This window comes from Leopardus geoffroyi, chromosome D1 (genome assembly GCF_018350155.1).
Source record: "Leopardus geoffroyi isolate Oge1 chromosome D1, O.geoffroyi_Oge1_pat1.0, whole genome shotgun sequence".
NCBI lineage: Eukaryota > Metazoa > Chordata > Mammalia > Carnivora > Felidae > Leopardus > Leopardus geoffroyi.
The window spans coordinates 54,220,090-54,238,435 of record NC_059329.1 but is presented as its reverse complement, the minus strand read 5'-3'; the positions used below and the strand labels follow the sequence as shown (position 1 = coordinate 54,238,435).

Genomic DNA, 18,346 nt, shown 5'->3' with positions numbered 1-18,346 from the left:
TTTATTTCTCACAGTTCTGGAGGCTGAGAAGCCCAAGATCAAGGTATAGAGAGATTCACCATCAGGCAAGAGCTCACTTTCTAGTTCATAGACAGCTGTATTCTTGCCATGTACACACATGGCAGAAGAGGCAACGGAGCTCTCTAGGGTCTCTTCTATAAGAAGACTAATCCTGGGGTGCCTGGGTGGCTCAGTCGGTTAAGCATCCAACTCTTGGTTTCATCGCAGGTCGTGATCTCACAGTTCATGAGTTTGAGCCCTGCATTGGGCTCTGCTCTGACAGCCTGGAGCCTGCTTGGGATTCTCTCTCTCTCTCTCTCTCTCTCTCTCTCTGCCACTCCCCTGCTCACTCTCTTTCTCTCAAACAAAAAAAATAAACTTTTAAAAATTTAAAAAAGAGGCACCTGGGTGGTTCAGTTGGTTAAGTGTCCAACTTTGGCTCATGTCATGAGTTCCAGCCCTGTGTCAGGCTCTGTGCCAACAGCTCAGAACCTAGAGCCTGCTTCGGATTCTGTGCCTCCCTCATTGCCCCTCCCCCAGTCACGCTCTGTTTCTCTCTCTCTCTCTCTCTCTCAAAAAAAAAGAAAATTTAAAAAAATTTTTTAATAAAAAAAAAAAAGAGGGGCATTCACTTTCAAATATTCCCTCTCTGCAAAATGAGCTTTCATACTATTCTTCCTTTCTAATTTTATACTGTAATAAACTTTTGCCTGCTGCTCAAAAACAAAACGAAACAAAACAAAACAAAACAAAAAACCCCACCAATTTCATTCATTAGGATTCTACCTCATGACTTAATTATCTCCCAAAGGCCCCACCTTTGGAATAACTATGACATTGAAGATTAGGATCTCAACACATGAATTTGGGGCAGGGTAGGGGGTGGCAGGGACACACAAATCCAATCTATAGCAGCAGGAAAGCCAAATCTAAATCTGGAATATGTATCTACTCCTGTGAGGACCAATCACCACTCCCTCCCTGATGGAAAGGATCCAGTATGTGGTAGAATGATTGCAAAAATGACTCTGATACTCCCCATCTCTGTATGTGTGCCCTCTGAAATCCATCCTTGAAGCTGCTTCCATTAAGAGATGGAATCTCTGGGGGTGCCTGGGTGGCTCAGTCAATTAAGCATCCCCAGGCCTTTTGTTTGATTTTGGAACCCTACCATTGCCATGAGAGTAAGTACACTCAAGTCTGCTGAATAATGAGTGACCAGATGGAACAAGCCAAGCTGACCCCGCTGAGGCCATCTTAGACCAGCCCACCCCAGCTGATCCACCATCTGACTACAGATGCATGAGGGAGCCCAACCAAGACCAGAAGAATTGCCCAATCTGTAGTTTTGTGAGCAAAACCTTATATGATTATAACCTTAAGGCGCTAAGTTCGGGGGTCAGGAGGTTGTCATGTGGTCAGACAGTCCCTAAGATGCTAAGTTGATTTGACACGCTTCCATAGGTTCAGTTGGTAAGGAGACAAGCCCAAATGGATCTAGATAGTTTATTATTCACATGATAGCAGGCAGCATGAATTTCATGTTTCCATTGGTTCCCTTTGCTCCCCAAGCACCATGGAGGTGATGCAGGCAAATGTCATGCACACAATAGATCTGCAACACAGTGAAGAACACGGAGCTTAGGAAACCCTCAATCTTAAAAGAGGAATGCTAGCAAACCTGCCCTCTGGAGAGAGACTTTATCATACTGGTCAGAAAACAAATCTGCCTTCCAACTCAGTGGGAGACATTTTTTTTTTAAATCATCCTGAGATAGCTCCAGGATTGGATGGTGATACCAGCTTCATTAACTTTATTACTATTATTTATTTATACTTTTGTAATGTAAGTATATCTCCTTACCCCTAAGAAGTTTTGCAAACATTGTCAAAGGTGTCAATGCCATTTGCTTAGAAATGTCAGTGTTGCTTCCAACAGTTTGTTACAGAGCAGTCTAGCTAACTGATTTACAGTGCAATCAACCTATCACCAAGAAGTGTCTAGTTTCCTCACTCTCCCCCTCCCCAGGAATAATACTGTATCAGGAGCTCAGTGTTGGTATCTGCTGTTGGACACCCATCAGGAGCCAGACTGGCTTTGGTAGGAGGAAATCTATATTTTAGAGCCCATTCATAGCCATCATGGCCACCTTTTTCATGATTCTATTTAGCAAGCTCTTGGGAGCTGGAAAAAGAGGCTGACTGACATCCAGAGGTTAGATGGTCGAGTCCATTTATTTTTTGAGAGCCTCTTCTAGAATGGGTGCCCTCTAGTGGCCATTTGTAGGAAACACAAATATTTTCCCCACTCGAAGAGGTCCATCCACACACGGACTCCCCAGGCTTTGTTATCATGGATCTTTCATTCTAGTACTTCCCAAGTCTTTGGACAACCAGGAAGGGGCTTGGGCATGCAGTACCTAGGGATCAGATTTCGAGGACACTGAACAGAGCAGAAATGGATGGGGAGGGGAGTAGGAGAGGATGGGATAATAAGTAGAGGATTAAAAAAAAAAAAAAAAGTCCTCTAGGAGAACAATGTAGACCTGAAAACCAGGCTAGAGCTATGAACTAGGGTGCCTCCATGAGGGCAATCTCACAGGGTTCAGTCTTTATGTTTTCCTTCGGATCATAATGACAGTTATATTTACCATTCAGTTTTAAGTTTTCCTCCTTTGACTCTAATTTTCTTTAGTTAATACCAATAGATCAGAAAAGTATCATATACCCCTACATATGGCCAGAGATCATTTTTTGAACATTATTAATGTGCTTTACTATTTTGCTTCTCCTGTTAGGAAACAAGAAAGGGGGAGATGGTATTATTGGGTAGGCAACTAAGAGTTTCCACTTAATTTATGTACTTTTAATTAATATATTTTTGGATATTTCTTTTTTTCATAGTCCTGTAAACCCCACCACCATAAATCCTTTTTTGGAGCACAAATTAAATTAAATTGCATTGAATTAAATGAGTATTCTCCTCCCCAATAATTTTAAGCCTCTATAAATATAATTTTAATTGCTGTATAACATTGCATTATATAGATGTAATACAATACACTTGACTTATTTCCCATTGTTTTGCTTTTATAATTTAAGTGGGATAAAAATAGTATGTTATCTTAACTGTATTATGGATTGGGATTGGGGAGGGAATGTTGAAATTGCCTTTGTTTAATAAAATAATTTGGTAAATCGTTCAGGAAGAGAGTGAGATCCTATGGGCATGCATGCAGGCTACAGCCAAAGCAATAAAAGAGGCAGCTAAACTGGAACGTGGTCTTCTCCTGGTAAATGACAAGAACACAAGAGGGCTGATGGAAACTTGGCATGCTTCTAAAGCCTGAATTTGGGATTGGCACAGTCACTTCCATGCATATTCCCTTGGCCAGATTAGGTCATGAAGCCAAGCATGAAGTCAGTGGGGTGGGGAAGATTACTCCCACCTACAGAGAAGCATGGCAAGAACAGGGAGGGAAGAAAAAATAGGAAACAAACACAATCTACTAGTGAAAAGTTCCTAGTGATGGGGGTGACTGAGACTTTTTAAGAACAGATGTGTCGAATACTCTCAGTTTGAAGTTATTTGCATTTCTGTCTTGTAAACTACCTCCATTTTATTTGCCTGCATTCGCCACAGTCTGCTACGTTCACAAATAGCTTGTGGAAGCAGCATTTGTAAAAATTAAGAAAAAGATAGGAGTGTTCAACCTGGGTGGGCATCGTGTAGAACAGTAACAACAAGCTGAAGACATCTAGATGATCCATGAATCCAGCAGAAGCAGAGAACCAGAACTTACCATAAGAAAACAAACCCTCCGGGAATATGCAGAAATCTTCAGGAGGACATTGACCTTTTCAGAATTCACAAAATTGAGATTTTAAGCAATCCTATTTAGTTCTTACGGAAAAGAGTATCTCCTGGGAATCTAATCTCATAAATGTAATTACTGACCAAAGAGTATAAACTTTTTTTTTCAGGTTCTTGATAAATAATGAAATGGTTCATGATAAAAAGTTCAAATATTCAGGATTTTCCCACTTAAAATTGTCAGCCATATTAAATACCAAAAGGAAAACATGGGGAAATTTTTGAAAATAAGAAAAAATGACCATTCTGAGCAATTATGTTTAAATTTAAACTCCCTGATAGTAGTAATTTCTTAAACCCTGAAAATTAACCTTGAGGACAGATGGTCACCCTAGCAGGCAGGAGAGGAAGGGGGTCGTCTCTCCCAGACTTGGACTTGGAAAAGGTTGAATGTCTACCCATGTCCTCCTTAGCGTTCCGTTACTGTCAGGTTGAGAAGCAGAGCCTGAAACAAAGACTCTGTGCAACTGTTATATTGAGGATGTGCTCTCAGGGGAAAGGGAGTGAGAGAAGTAGGATACAGCAGAAGAAGAATCCTAATTAAGAACGTGGCGTCAAGGGGCGCCTGGGTGGCTCAGTCGGTTAAGCGTCCGACTTCGGCTCAGGTCATGATCTCACGATTTGTGAGTTAGAGCCCCGCATCAGGCTCTGTGCTGACAGCTCAGAGCCTGGAGCCTGCTTCAGAGTCTGTGTCTCCCCTTCTCTCTGCCCCTCCCATGCTCATGCTCTGTCTGTTTCTCAATAATAAATAAATGTTAAAACAAACAAACAAACAAACAAACAAACAGAATGTGGCCTCAAATGAGGACTGACTTCACCTGATCCCACAAGGAGGCCCAGAACAGGAACTGCACCAGAATTGATTCCTCCTTTGAGGTAAGGGCTCAGTCTTCTCTATCTCTACACAAGCAAGATGGCAATTCTTTTCCAGAGCAGATCTCAAAATTAGGGTGCATCAGAATCACCTGGAGGGCTTATTAAAACAGACTGTTGGGCCAACACTGTTTCTGATTCAGTAGGTCTGAGGTGGGGGCCAGAGAATTTGTATTTCTAAGAAGCTCCCAGGTATTGCTGATGCTGCTGGTCTAGGGACCACACTTTTGAGAATCACTGCTCTAGAGAAAACAGCTGTGAAGCTGCAGCAGTCAACACAGCATTTGGAAAAGGGAGATCTGAGTGGCGTCTACCATAGGTATGAACTTGGCATCTTCCTCGTGAAGGCACATAACAGGGCTAAAGGATTAGACCACAAGCTGAGGCTGAGTAGATTGTATTTTCAGATCATATTATCTAGGTCAGTGGTATCCTGTTATTTTCCTGTTATCATCCCACATCTCCAGCCAAAGCATTGTCGAAACATTCCAACTCACCTCAGCCTTGTTTTGGACTTGACGGGAAGCGTCTGGCAGGTAGGTGAGGCTTTAAAGAGGAAGCAGCTGCACCTCACGAGGCAAGCACAGTGGAGTCAGTTGCAGTGAGCACAAAATTCTCAGCAGGGGGATAGACAATTATTAGGGGGCAAGCCTCCTAGACCACCTTAGAAACTGTTTGATGTTTGTTTATGAAATTAAAGGAAGACGGCTTTTTAAAAACTTTTTTTTAATGTTTATTTATTTTTGAGAGAGAGAGAGACAGAGCACCAGCAGGGGAAGGGCAAAAAGAGAGGGAGACACAGAATCTGAAGCAGGCTCCAGGCTCTGAGCTGTCAACACAGAGCCCGAAGAGGGGCTTGAAACTCATGGACTGTGAGATCATGACCTGAGCTCATGTCCGACGCTTAGCGACCGTGCCACCGAGGCTCCCCTGGAAGATGGCTTTTGAAGGCAACTTTCAATTTCATAAGTCCCACCAGAACCCATAACACACTGCCTCTGCTCCGGCCCCTGGGGATCACCACCAGATGAAGAGGAATGTATAAAAGTAATTGAAATACTTGGCCCGTAATGTTCTCTCGGAGTAGTGTTCATAGTATACCTGGTACCCCTGGGCTGCAATGTCCATCTTCACGCAGTCCAGGAGGTCCTTGACCTGCGGGGCTGCCTTCCAAGGTCCAAACTTGACAACCGACTTCTTTTCAAACTCGAAGACGCGCAGGGCCTCTGCGCACTGGGCTGCCTCTTCTTCAGTGCGCACCACGCACACCAGCACTGTGGAGCTGCGTGCCGCCACGGCCTCGGCGCGTGCCAAGCGCACCATGAGCTCCAGGTTCTCGCTGTAGGCGGGCACCCGCAGCAGGAACTGCTTCCGAGCCACCTGCTCACCAAAGATCTGCGGCGTGTCCTCCAAGAGCTTGACCAAAGGCTTGATTTCGTAAAACTGCGCCTCACGGTACACCTCCGGGATGTGCTGTGTGGGCAGCTGCTCGCTGCGCAGGTAGTCCAGGACGGGTCCGAAATAGGTGCCGGGGCGATCGATGAAGAAGCGGCCTTCTGCATCCAGGCAGGCCTTAGTGGAGCTGGAGAACATCTCTGCCAGCTTTGAACCCGGGACTTTTCTCAGGGTGCTCACGGTGGTGGTGTACAACTCGCCTCCTACGTTAAGCTCCACGACAGGAGATACCTGAGGGCACAAGAGGCGGAGTGAAACCAACAGCGCCACCTCCAGGGAGCTCGTGGCTTATTTTCATCGACAGAATACTAAAGGATATTAGTCCAAGACGCCGCTAGGGAAGCAAGTCCCAGTGACAATGCTCACAAAGTCTGTGGCCTTGGGCAAGGCTTTTTTCCTCCCTGGGCCCATTTCCTCATTTCTAAAATGGGGATATGGAGGTGTTGTGAAGTCAGAAGTTCCCAAGGTTCCCAAGGCTCAGATCTAAGATTATAGCCTCAGAGAGGCTAAGAAACCATACATGTATTCATTGCATACAGGAAGCATTTCTTGGGTACTTACTACATGTCCACACCCCGTGGTGGGCGTTGTGGATACAAATTCTTTTATTTATTTTTTATTTTAGAGAGAGAGAGTTCACGAGTGAGGGAGAGGGGCAGTGGGAGAGAAAGAGAATCCCAAGCAGACTCCATGCTCAGCACGGAGCCCAACGCAGGGCTCATTCCCACGACCTGAGCTGAAATCAAGAGTCAACACTCAACAGACTGAGCCACCCAGGCGCCACCCAGGGAATAAAAAATCTTATTTAATGTAGGTCAGAAGTTCCTATTAGCGGTTGGCATGACTTTGATTAATTAACTAAGGGAATTTGTTTGATAGATGTGTTTCAGAATGTGGGCCGGTGGGGGTTAAATAACAGGAATATTCTTGGTGCTGAAAAGGTCAGTAACACTGGATACAATGGGTATAAAATTGCCTCATAAACTGTAAAGTGTGGTGTCAATGGAAGTTAGGTTTAGCTGGTCAATGGAATTTTTAGAGGCCTCTTCTCAATGCCAAACCTTGAGATGAGCACTAAGGATGTGGTTAAGATGCACATGGTACCTGCCTCGGGATGCCCACAGGCAAGCACAGAGGGGGACGTGGAAACAGACAGAGTCAGGATGCGTTTAGGGAATACTAAGTGCTGCCAACAGACCTAACAAAAATACCAGATTATTATATGTGAGGTGATACACTAATTGTTATCCTTACAAACCAGCTTCCTGAATAACTCTGGTTATTTAAAATTCATTCACTCAGGGCACCTGGGTCGCTCAGCTGGTTAAGCCTCCAACTTCGGCTCAGGTCATGATCTCACGGTTCATGGGTTTAAGCCCCATATCAGGCTCTGTGCTCACAGCTCGGATCCTCTGTCCCCTCTCTCTGCCCCTCCCCCACTGGCGCATGCCCTCACATGTACGCACACACAGGTATGTGTGTTCTCTCTCTCAAAAATAAGTAAACATTAAAAATAATAATAAAAAAATACAGGGCTCCTGGATGGCTCAGTCAGGTAAGCGTCCAACTCTTGATTTCGGCTCAGGTCATGATCTCACGGTTTGTGAGTCTGAGCCCTGAGTCTGGCTCTGCAATGATGGTGCTTGGGATTGTCTCTCTCTCCCTCTCTCTGCCCCTCCCTCATTCTCTCTCTCTCTCTCTCTCTCTCTCAAAATAAATAAATAAACATAAAAAAATAATAAAATTAAATTCACACACTTGGTCACTAAAATACGGATGTGCCAGATACCTGGTGCACAGTGAGGAACAAGCAGGACAGTCTCTCCCCTCATAGTCTAGTGACTGTGCAAAGTGCTTTACATTCAATTCCTAACTCAAGTCTTCACAGTGCTCCTGTGAAGAATGTATTAAATCCCCATTTTACAGATGAAGAAACTAAGAATTAAGGAGCTGAAGCAAATTGCCTAAATCAACTTGCTATTAAGTGATGATCTCAGAACTTAAACTCAGGGCCAATTTACCCCAAAGCATGTGCTCTTAGTCATTACATCAATTAGTGTTCAACCTTTAAATACCTCCATTCTTCACTCCCTTAATTACTCAGTCATTCGAAAAAGGTAGAGGGGGCCCTGGGTGGCTCAGTCTGTTGAGCAACCAAGTCTTGATTTCAGCTCAGGTTATGATCTCATGGTTCATGCGTTCGAGCCCCACATTGGGCTCTGCGTTGACGGTGCCCAGCCTGCTTGGGATTCTCTCTCTCACCCTCTCTCTGTTCCTCCCCTGCTTGTGCTGTCTCTCAAAAGAAATAAATAAACTTAAAAAAATAAAAAAGGTAGAGAGGACCTCTTACATTCAAGCCTCCTCCTGAGCAGATAAATAGAACACAGTCCCCGCCCTCAAGGAGTTCACAGAGGAGAGAGGGAAACAGACTGCTGAAATGTGCAGGTGCTGAGAGGGGAGACTCAAAGGCTCTCCGTGTGGATGTGCGCTGGAGGTTGTCAGGGAAGGTTTCCTAGGCGGTGTGATGCTGCAGCCACAGAAAAGATGGGTGCAGCGTCAGAGTGAAAGCTGCATTTCCACCCAGAGATTGTGCCACAGGTCTTTGCGGAGCCAGGAGTAGTGACAGGATTCAGGAATGTCCTTGGTTCTCATTTAGGTGTGACTTCATCCTCAAATTGTCTGTGGGCTCTACCCCTAAGATTAAAGTACTGGACTAAAGAGAGCCAGAGGCAGCCAAACTAATGGGGGAAGAACTGAGTTGCCATGGCAACAGCTCCTACCAGGGGACAGCTTTGCCGGCTGGAGTGGAGAAGGGAGACGGAGTGGATGCATTCTGACAGCAGCCAAACAATACAGCCAGGAGAAAAATAAACCCAGAACCTGTGACTTCCTCTTCCTCCCATAAACCTCAAGGCCCCTTGGCAAGGATGTTTGGTTAACCCTGAGGTGGCTCTGTGAAGCAGGCAGCTAAACGCAAAGTTGCAGACTTTAACCCTTGAATGGATCCATGTGCTTCGTCATCACTCCTGTACCACTGAAAGCTCACAGGTGCTCTGGAGGTCCCCCTATGAGGTCAGAAAGATGGGTCACATAGCTGGGAAGTGAAGTCAGAGCTGCAATCAAATCTCTGTAAGTCTGACTCCAGTACAGAATGGGTGTCCTACTCCTCCCGACATCCAGTCCCACTGCTGCCAGTAATCAGAGATGTGCCTGGGGCAGCTCGCTTTCTTCTGTGGGCCTGAGCCTAGTCATCTATGAAATAGGGAGGCAAAATGGACGAAGAGAACTCTAAGCCTCTCCAGCTCTGAAAGTCTAATGAGTCCAATCACTTCAAATGTTGTTTCTGAAGCTCATTTCCAGATGCTTCACAAAACAGCTTCCTGCCCTGATATCCTCAGCCCCGTTTGTTTACCAAATAAGACCTCGGTCTTGTTCCCGAACTTCTTAGTTCTGTCCCTTGTTTCCCTCCTTTTTTCCCCCAAATCTCCCAGTTTCTTTGGAAATCCAAGACCTCCTACCTCATCCACAAATACTACAGTATGTTTCTAGCAGATAAAGACTTCTTTTCCACCCCTCTTCTGGACCATCTGCCCATTTTTGTGGCCCCTCTGCCCTACCTTTTCTACCAATCACCCTGAAGGAGCATTCCCGGGTAAGAAAGCCAGTCTCAGGCTCTGTGTGCATGGGCTGGGGAAACACAGTCTTTAGGAGCCCTTGCTCCAGAGCTGGCCCTCCCTAAGGGCACTGGGACAAATCAGACAGACCTAGCTTTAACCCAGTTGTTACACACCTGCAAAACCCCCTGCCAAACATTCATACATTTCCTAAGGTCACCCTTAGTAGAGTCAATGGAGGGACATCTCCATTCACATGTCCCCCAAGTCCCTCAAATCTCTCTCCACTCCACAACCTTGACCTTTTCCATTGTCCCCCATCTCAATCATCTGAGCCAGAAATCCAGGTTGTAATCTAGCAGTCTGCTCCAGTCCTTAACCTCTTCCCACACGAATAATCAGTAACCAAGTCCTGGTGATTCTAAATCCTGGTCAATTCCACGGCCCTCTGCCCCCTTGATTGCCCTCCCCCAGTCCAATCTCTAACACCAGAACAATTTTTCTGAAATGCAAATCTGATCTGGTTAATCTGCATTAAACACTTGAGTGAGGGGCACCTGGGTGACTCAATCCATTGAACATCAGAGTCTTGATTTAGCCTCAGGTCATGATCCCAGGGTCCGTGGGATCCAGCTCTGAGACAGGTTCCATGCTCAGCGTGGAGCCTGCTCGACATTCTCTCTCTCTTTCTCTCTCTGCCCCTCTCCTCTGCTTTCTTTCTAATAAAAAATTAAAAAGTAAAAAATAAATAAAACAAACCCTTGGGTAACCTTGCATTCCCTTCCAGATAAACTCTAGACTCTTTCATGAGGTTTACAAGGCCCTTTGCAGCCCTGGCAATCAGCTACCAGAACCTCTCTCCCCCACCCATCCAGAACAGGCTGGTCCCCACGGCCCCCAAGACTTCACTCATTTGCCGCCCACATTCCCTTTACTTAGCCCACTCATCCTTCAAGTTAATTGCTCCAGGAATCTTTCTAGATGGGTTGTCTCCTTGTGATCCTACAGGGCCCTGTACTTCTGTCGTCATGGTAGTTAACTCTTATAATTCCATTTGTTCATCTGTATTCCCAATTAAGCTGCAAGGTTCCTAAGAGCTGACTATCCCAGATTCATCTTTATGTCACCAGGACCTGTTACAGGGCTCAGCACACCAGGATGCTCAATAAATGGCTGTTCAATTGACTGGAGCTTACCTGCTGCACTGATTTATAAGAGTGCCTGGTATTCTGATAAAAGCCAATCTTTCCCTGCCTGGCATCATGCCCCGTGCTGGCTCCCCTTCTTGCTCAGTAATTCATGCAGACATTTATTGAGCACCTAGGGCGGCCCTACCACTGAGCTGGTGACTGTGTCAACCACAGTGATGTCACCATTGCCCTATGGGAAAGAGCCACAGTCTCCCCACTGCTGGATCTGCTTTGTCTTCCTCCAAGTTTTCAGGATGGCACCTAGCCACCGGAGATTAGAATGTTCTGCTCCTGAAGTGCGCTGGGCCTTTTCCTGATCCCACCCCCACCCCTTCTCCTCCCCAGCAAACTCCCCTCAACCAAGCCCTGGGAGGAGGCAGGCAATCTGGAGGACTCAAGATCCAGCCAGTGGGCAGGGGCAGGCTAGAGAGGATGGGTATGTGGTGGGTAAGGCCGCCTTTAGTTGGGTCGTCTGCTCCCAAACACGGGAGGAGGAAGGGCAAAGGAAGAGGGGTGCACTAGGACGAGCCTGGAGACCAAGAGGAGACACGCAGAAAACAGCCAAAAACAAAGACTGAACACAGAAGACCAACAAAAGCACCCACTCAGGAAAGAGGTCAAAGAGGAGCGGCTGGACTGAGCCGGAAGGGGACAGGGCACCTTGCGCCTAAGGAGAGCGATCAAAGCCAGAACCAGCTAGAAGAGAAGAGCGCGAGCCAGAGGCCCGCCAGAAGCAAGGGAACTCAGACCCCGACAAAGGGGCGCACGGGGGGTCACTGGAAGGAGCGAAAGAAGGCAGAGGCGCGGGGACAGGGGAATAAGCCGCCGTCCCACCCGCCCCTGCTGCGCACTCACCACCGGCGGGCCCGCGGGGGGCGAGGCCCGGTGGAGCCGCAGGGAGCGGGGCCCCGAGGGAAGGCTCATCTTCCCGTTCCCGCAGGCGGCTGGGCGCCCAGCCCTGCCACGTGCCAGGTACTTGTGGCTGGCTGGCGGAAGTGCACCTTTGCTCCACGCCCCCCAGGTGGGGCAAAGTGCGTCCAGGGTGTGGTTAGAGCCCGGGGTTGACTTGGGCTCCGACAGGGTTGCCGTGAGTCCCTAGTCTGGTCACTGACCCTCTGTGGGAGGGGCTTCCCAGACTGGCAAACGGGGGAGGCGGAGGGAACTGACATTGACAGCAGGAGACTTTCTACTCCCTACAATCAATCCTACGGTGGTGAAGGATAAACAACACCTATTTTACAAACGAGGAAAGTGGGCTCCAAGAGATACTGGTGGCCAGTGTGGGATATTTATCCACTTCAGATCAGCTGCTAAAAGTGCAAAGCATGACCAACGATGAAAAGAGCTAAAATAACTGTTGTGTGAGTTATTTTGCTTGTTAAAACAAACCCCTAAGGGGCCGGGGCGTAACTCCTCACTCCTAAAGTATGGTCTGTGCATGCACAGTGACTTTCTTCCAAAGAGGATAGTGTGCAAAGGAAAAAAAGAGAAAACTGATAAACCCTATTTCAGCCAGGTAATCAAGGCCAACAACAAGACTCATATTTTCATGACAGTAAGTACCCTTGATGTGATGTGATGGAAATAGCACTTTATCTCTGTGATCGTCTGCTCAACCCCATAATCCCAATCTAATCATGAAACAAAACAGAAAAAAAACAAAACAAAACATCAAACAAATTCCGGGGCACCTGGGTAGCTCAGTCGGTTAAGCAACCGACTTAGGCTCAGGTCATGATCTCACAGCTGGTGGGTTCGAGCTTCACATCAGGCTCTGCACTAACAGTGCCTGGGATGGTCTCTCTCCCTCTCTCTGCCCCGCCCTGCTTGCTCTCTCTCTCAAAATAAATAAATAAACTTAAAAAAATTCCAATAGAGGGGCATCCCATGACATACCTGACCAATAATTCTCAAAACAAGAATTGTCATTAAAAACAAGGAAAATCTGGGGCGCCTGGGTGGCGCAGTCGGTTGAGTGTCCGACTTCAGCCAGGTCACCATCTCGCGGTCCGTGAGTTCGAGCCCCGCGTCAGGCTCTGGGCTGATGGCTCAGAGCCTGGAACCTGTTTCGATTCTGTGTCTCCCTCTCTCTCTGCCCCTCCCCCGTTCATGCTCTGTCTCTCTCTGTCCCAAAAATAAATAAACGTTGAAAAAAAAATTTTTTTTAATTAAAAAAAAAAAAAAAAAACAAGGAAAATCTGAGAAATTGTCACAACCAAGAAACATGGCAACTAAATGTAATGTAATGTGGAATTCTAGATGGGATCCTGGAAAAGAAAATAGACATTAGTAAAAACTGAGGAAATATGAATAAGCCATTGGCTTTAGTTAATAATAGTGTATCAGTGTTGGCTCATTAACAGTAACAAGTGTACCATACAAATGAAATATGTTAAGAATAGGGGAAGGGATGCCTGGCTGGCTCAGTCCATAGAGCATGCAACTCTTGATCTTGGGCCTGTAGATTTGAGCCCCATGTTGGGTGTAGAGATTACTTAAAAATGGAAGCTTAAAAAAAAAAAAAATAGAGGAAACTGAGTGTGCTTCTTCTCAGTTTCTCTGCACATCTAAAACTGTTCTAAAAAATAAAGTAAAAAAGATTGACTCAGTAACATACAACCACTATGGAAAACAGTACAGAGTTCATAATCTTTGTGTTGGTGGAAGGTCTTGCCCCAATACTGATGGCTGCTGACCGGTCAGGGTGGTGGTTGCTGAAGCTTGGCGTGGCTTTGGCAATGTCTTAAAGTAAAACAACAATGAAGTTGCCATATCCATTGACCCTTCCTTTCATGAATGATTTCTCTGTAGCATGCAATGCTGTTCGATAGCATTTTACCCTCAGAACTTTTTTCAGAATTGGAGTCAATCCTCTCAAACCCTGTAGCTGTTTTAACAACTAAGTTTATATAATTTTCTACATTTGTCGTTGTCATTTCAACAATCTTCACAGCATCTTCACCAGCAGTAGATTCCACCTCGAGAAACCAACTGCGTTGCTCATCCACAAGAAGTAACTCCTCATCCATTCAAGTTTTATCCTGAGATTACAGCAAGTCGGGCACACCCTCAAGCTCTACTTCTAATTCTAGTTCTTTTGTGGTTTCCACCAGATCTGCAGTTACTTTCCTCTGTGGAGGTCTTGAATCCCTCAAATTTACCTACGAGGGCTGGAATCAACTTCTTTTTTTTTTTTCCCCGTTTTATTTATTTTTGAGAGAGCATGAGTTGGGGAGAGGCAGAGAGAGAGGGAGACACAGAATCCGAAGCAGGCTCCAGGCTCTGAGCTATCAGCACAGAGCCCGATGCAGGGCTCGAACTCACAGACCTTGAGATCATGACCTGAGCTGAAGCAGACACCCAACCGACTGAGCCACCCAGGCGCCCCTGGAATCAACATCTAAACTCCTGTTCATGTTGAAATTGTGACCTCTTCCTATGAATCATGAATGTTCTTCATGGCATCTAGAATGGTGAATCCTTCCCAAAAGATTTTCAAATGACTTTGCCCAGATCCATCAGAGGAATCACTCTCTATGGCAGCTATAGCCTTATGAAATGTATTTATTTCCTTTTTTTTTTTTGAAAAAATTTTTAAAAGATTTTTTTTAATTTTTAAGTAATCTCTACTCCTAACCTGGGGCTTGAGAACTTAAACCTCAGGAACCAGCCTCTGCTAGCTTCAAGCTTTTCTTCCGCAGCTTCCTCACCTCTCTCAGCCTTTGTAGAATTGAAGAGAGTTAGGGCCTTGCTCTGGATTAGGCTTTGGTGTGAGGGAATGTTGTGGCTGGTTTGATTTCTATCCAGACCACCCAAACTTTCCCCACCTCGCAAGAAGTCTGTTTCCTTTCATACCATTCGTGTGTTCACCGAAATAGCACTTTTAAGTTCCTTCAAGAAATTTTTCTTGGTATACACACCTTGGCTGTTGGGTGTAAGAAACCTAGCTTTTGGCCTGTCTCAGTTTTCGACAAGCTTTCTTCATGAAACTTAATCATTTCTAGCTTTGATTTAAAGTGAGAAATGTGTGGGGCACCTGGGTGGCTCAGTTGGTAAAGCAGCCGACTTCGGCTTGGGTCATGATCTCACGGTTCGTGAGTTCGAACCCTGCATCGGGCCCTTTGCTGACAGCTCAGAGCCTGGAGCCTACTTCAGATTCTCTCTCTCTCTCTCTCTCTCTCTCTGACCCTCCCCTGCTCACACTCTGTCTCTGTCTCTGTCTCTCTCTCAAGAATAAATAAAAAAACATTAAAAATAAATAAAGTGAGAAATGTGTAATTCTTCCTTTGACTTGAACAACTAGAGGCCAGTATAGGGTTATTCACTGGCCTAATTTCAATGCTGTTGTGTCTCAGGGAATTGGGAGGCCCAAGGAGAGGGAGAGAGAGGGGGGAATGGCTGGTCAGTGGAGCAGTCAGAACACACACAACATTTATTGATTAAATGTGCCATCTTAGATGGGCATGGTTCATGGCACCCCAAGACAATTACAGTAGAAACATCAAAGATCACTGATCACAGACCACTATAGCAAATATAGTCATAGTGTAAAAGTGAAATATTGCAAGAATATGACAGAGAGACACAAAGTGAGTGAATGTTGTTGGAAAAATGGCGCTGACACACTTGCTTGAGGCAGGATTGCCACAAATATTCAGTTTGTAAAAAAAAAAAAAAAAACAAAAAACAAAAAAAAACACGCAGTATCTGTGAAGCACAATAAAGTGAAGTGCAATAAAAAAAGAGGTATGTCTGTATTTTAAGGAGAGAAAGTAGGAGACAATGACTGGGATACTCACAGGGTAGAATGTCAGATCAGAGACTATAAAAGGGTAAATTATAAAACAATTCTCCACTCAAAGAAGAATGCTGTACCTGCTTCATTCCCTGGTTCTGGGGAGAGAAAAGTCTTCCCCGAAAAGGTCTGATTATAGGCTAAAGCTCAAATGGATCTGGGGCCCAAATATTCACTTGTTTAATGGTCAAAAGCAGCAATATCAGCTAGGAATTTAATTTAAATGGACCTGGAATGGTAAAGCCCTCGGATGCCTGACAAAGAAAATGAAAACCCATCCTGGAGGAAAGTCCACAGTCACACCAAGCTTGAAAGAACCCACACAGTCCAACAAATACACACTCACAGGCTAAAGCCTCAAACTACAGAAGTAAATAAAGAGCCATGAGCAAGAGTCAACAGATTCACAAGCACCTCAGATATTGAGGTAATTGGATATAAAATATAAAATAAGTGTTTAATGGGCTATGAGCCACCTGGGTGGCTCAGTTGGTTGGGCATCCAATTCTGTTTCAGCTCAGGTCATGACCTCATGGTCGTGAGTTCGAGCCCAGAATCAGGCTCTACACTGGGTGTGGAGTCTGCTTGGTATCCTCTCTCTCTCTCTCTCTCTCTCTCTGTCACACACACACACACACACACACACACACACACACACACACAAAATAAAAAAATAAACTTAAAAAATACAATAAATGTTTAATGGACATAAATAAATATAAGTGTTATCTAAAAGATGAGTGAAGAGCAAAAATTTATAATCAAAGGGGCACCTCAGTGCTGTCAAGAGTTGGTTAAGCGTCTGACTCTTGATTTCATCTCAGGTTGTGATCTCACAGTTCATAAGAGTTTGAGCCCCTCATCCGGCTCTGCATTGACAGCATGGAGACTGCTTGAGATTATCTCGCTCCCTCTCTCCCTGCCTCTCTCTTTCTCCCAAAATAAATAAACTTAAAAAAAAAGATATGATCAAGGCAGATTTGGGGGTACCTGGGTGTCCCAGTTGGTTGAGCATCCGAATCTCATGATCTCAGGGTCGTGGGATGAAGCCCGTGTCAGGGGCTCTGTGCTGAGCATGGGGCCTGCTTAAGATACTCTCTCTCTCTCTCTCTCTCTCTCTCTCACTCCCTTCCCTCTGCCCCTACTGGATCTCTGTCTCTATTTCTAAAATAAAAATTAAAAAATTACCCAAGCAGATTTGAGAAAAGCCAAATAGAACTTCTAAAAATTAAAAATAAAATAACTCAAGTTACCAAAATTTAGTAGGGGTTGAGAAAATGCGATCAAAGGAGCAATGCTGTGATATTTCTAATCTGTCATTTTGGCAAATATTAAGAAGAATAACAATACGCCAGAGGTGGTAAGGATACAGGGACAAAGTTCCTTAAGCTTTGCTGATTGGAAAGAGGTGCGCACCATTTGACCCAATAGTCCCACTTTTGAGAACCTATCCAATAGAAATAAAAACTGCTCTGTAAGAATATGAACAAATACGTCTATCACTGTTTTGTTTGTGGTGGCAACAATTAGAAATTTAGAGGTATGGTTGAATAAACCATGATTTTTTCTTTGTCAATGGCTTGGAATACTATATACCCATTAAAAAGAATGAGGCAGATCTTGGAACCGAATAGAAAACTCAGAAACAAACCCACAATTATATGATCAATTAATCTTCAACAAAGGAAGAATGAATACAAAATGGGAAAAAGAGTCTCTTTAACAAATGGCGTTGGGAACACTGGACAGCTACATGCAAAAGAATGAAACTCAACCACATTCTTACACCATAGGCAAAAAACTCAAAATGGATGGAAGACCAATGTGAGATCTAAAACCATAAAAATCCTTAAAGCGGGGGTTAAGCATCTGACTTCGGCTCAGGTCATGATCTCATGGTTCATGAGTTCGAGCCCCATGTTGGGCTCTGTGCTGACAGCTCAGAGCCTGGAGCCTGCTTCCGATTCTGTGTCTCCCTCTCTCTCTGCCCCTCCCCCATTCATGCTCTGTCTCTCTCTGTCTCTCTCAACAATAAACATTAAAAAATAAATAAACTATAATAAAAATTAAAAAAATAAAAAAGACCCCCAGAGAGTCTTCCTTCTACCATTTGAGGACACAATGAGAAGATGGCTGTCTATGAACCAGGAAGTGAGCTCTCACCAGACACCAAATCTACCAGCACCATGATCTTGTACTTCCTAACCTTCAGAACTATGAAAAAGAAATGTTTGTTGTTTAACAGCCATGAAGTTTATGGCATTTTGGGTATAACAGCCCAAATGGACTAAGTCACTGGGCATAGTATATACCTTGAACATTAGGATTCTGCAAATGGGATCGAGCACAGGGAGGCTGCTGTGATCTCCTCAAGGCAAGCTTCCCTGCCCACCGCGTCTGGCTGGAGAGCCTCCCACAGGCTCTGCACAGCCCCTGTGCCCACTCACCCTTGCATGGTCCAACGTGTCCCTGCAGGCTGATCAGATGCATGAGCCGGAGCGATTCCATGGGGAAGCTGAGTTCTGAAGGGTCATTACCCCAGAAA

General features: G+C 45.2%; 1 protein-coding gene across 2 annotated transcripts; it reads right to left on the bottom strand.

Moving 5' to 3' along the window:
* Nucleotides 1-5,540: 5,540 nt before the first annotated feature.
* On the bottom strand, nt 5,541-12,096 carry KCTD14 (potassium channel tetramerization domain containing 14). 2 transcript variants are annotated; one of them, XM_045483868.1, is made up of 3 exons: nt 11,862-11,974; nt 8,983-9,267; nt 5,541-6,433 (listed from the first exon to the last, which is right to left on the bottom strand). In XM_045483868.1, the coding sequence occupies exons 2-3, from the start codon at nt 9,103-9,105 to the stop codon at nt 5,765-5,767; spliced, it is 792 nt and encodes a 263-aa protein (XP_045339824.1). In that variant the 5' UTR covers nt 9,106-9,267; nt 11,862-11,974; the 3' UTR covers nt 5,541-5,764. The 2 variants fall into 2 exon arrangements, with proteins under 2 accessions (XP_045339824.1, XP_045339825.1); XM_045483869.1 differs by lacking the exon at nt 8,983-9,267 and having other exon boundaries at nt 11,862-12,096.
* Between the last annotated feature and the right edge of the window lie 6,250 nt (nt 12,097-18,346).

What these genes read in the sequence shown, in the direction of transcription:
- KCTD14 (XM_045483868.1), bottom strand. Translation starts at nt 9,105, where the DNA reads ATGGGAGGAAGAGGAAGTCACAGGTTCTGGGTTTATTTTTCTCCTGGC. An exon ending in GCCGGCAAAGCTGTCCCCTG is followed by an intron (nt 6,434 to 8,982) that starts GTAGGAGCTGTT and finishes TTGTGCCCTCAG; the next exon opens with GTATCTCCTGTCGTGGAGCT.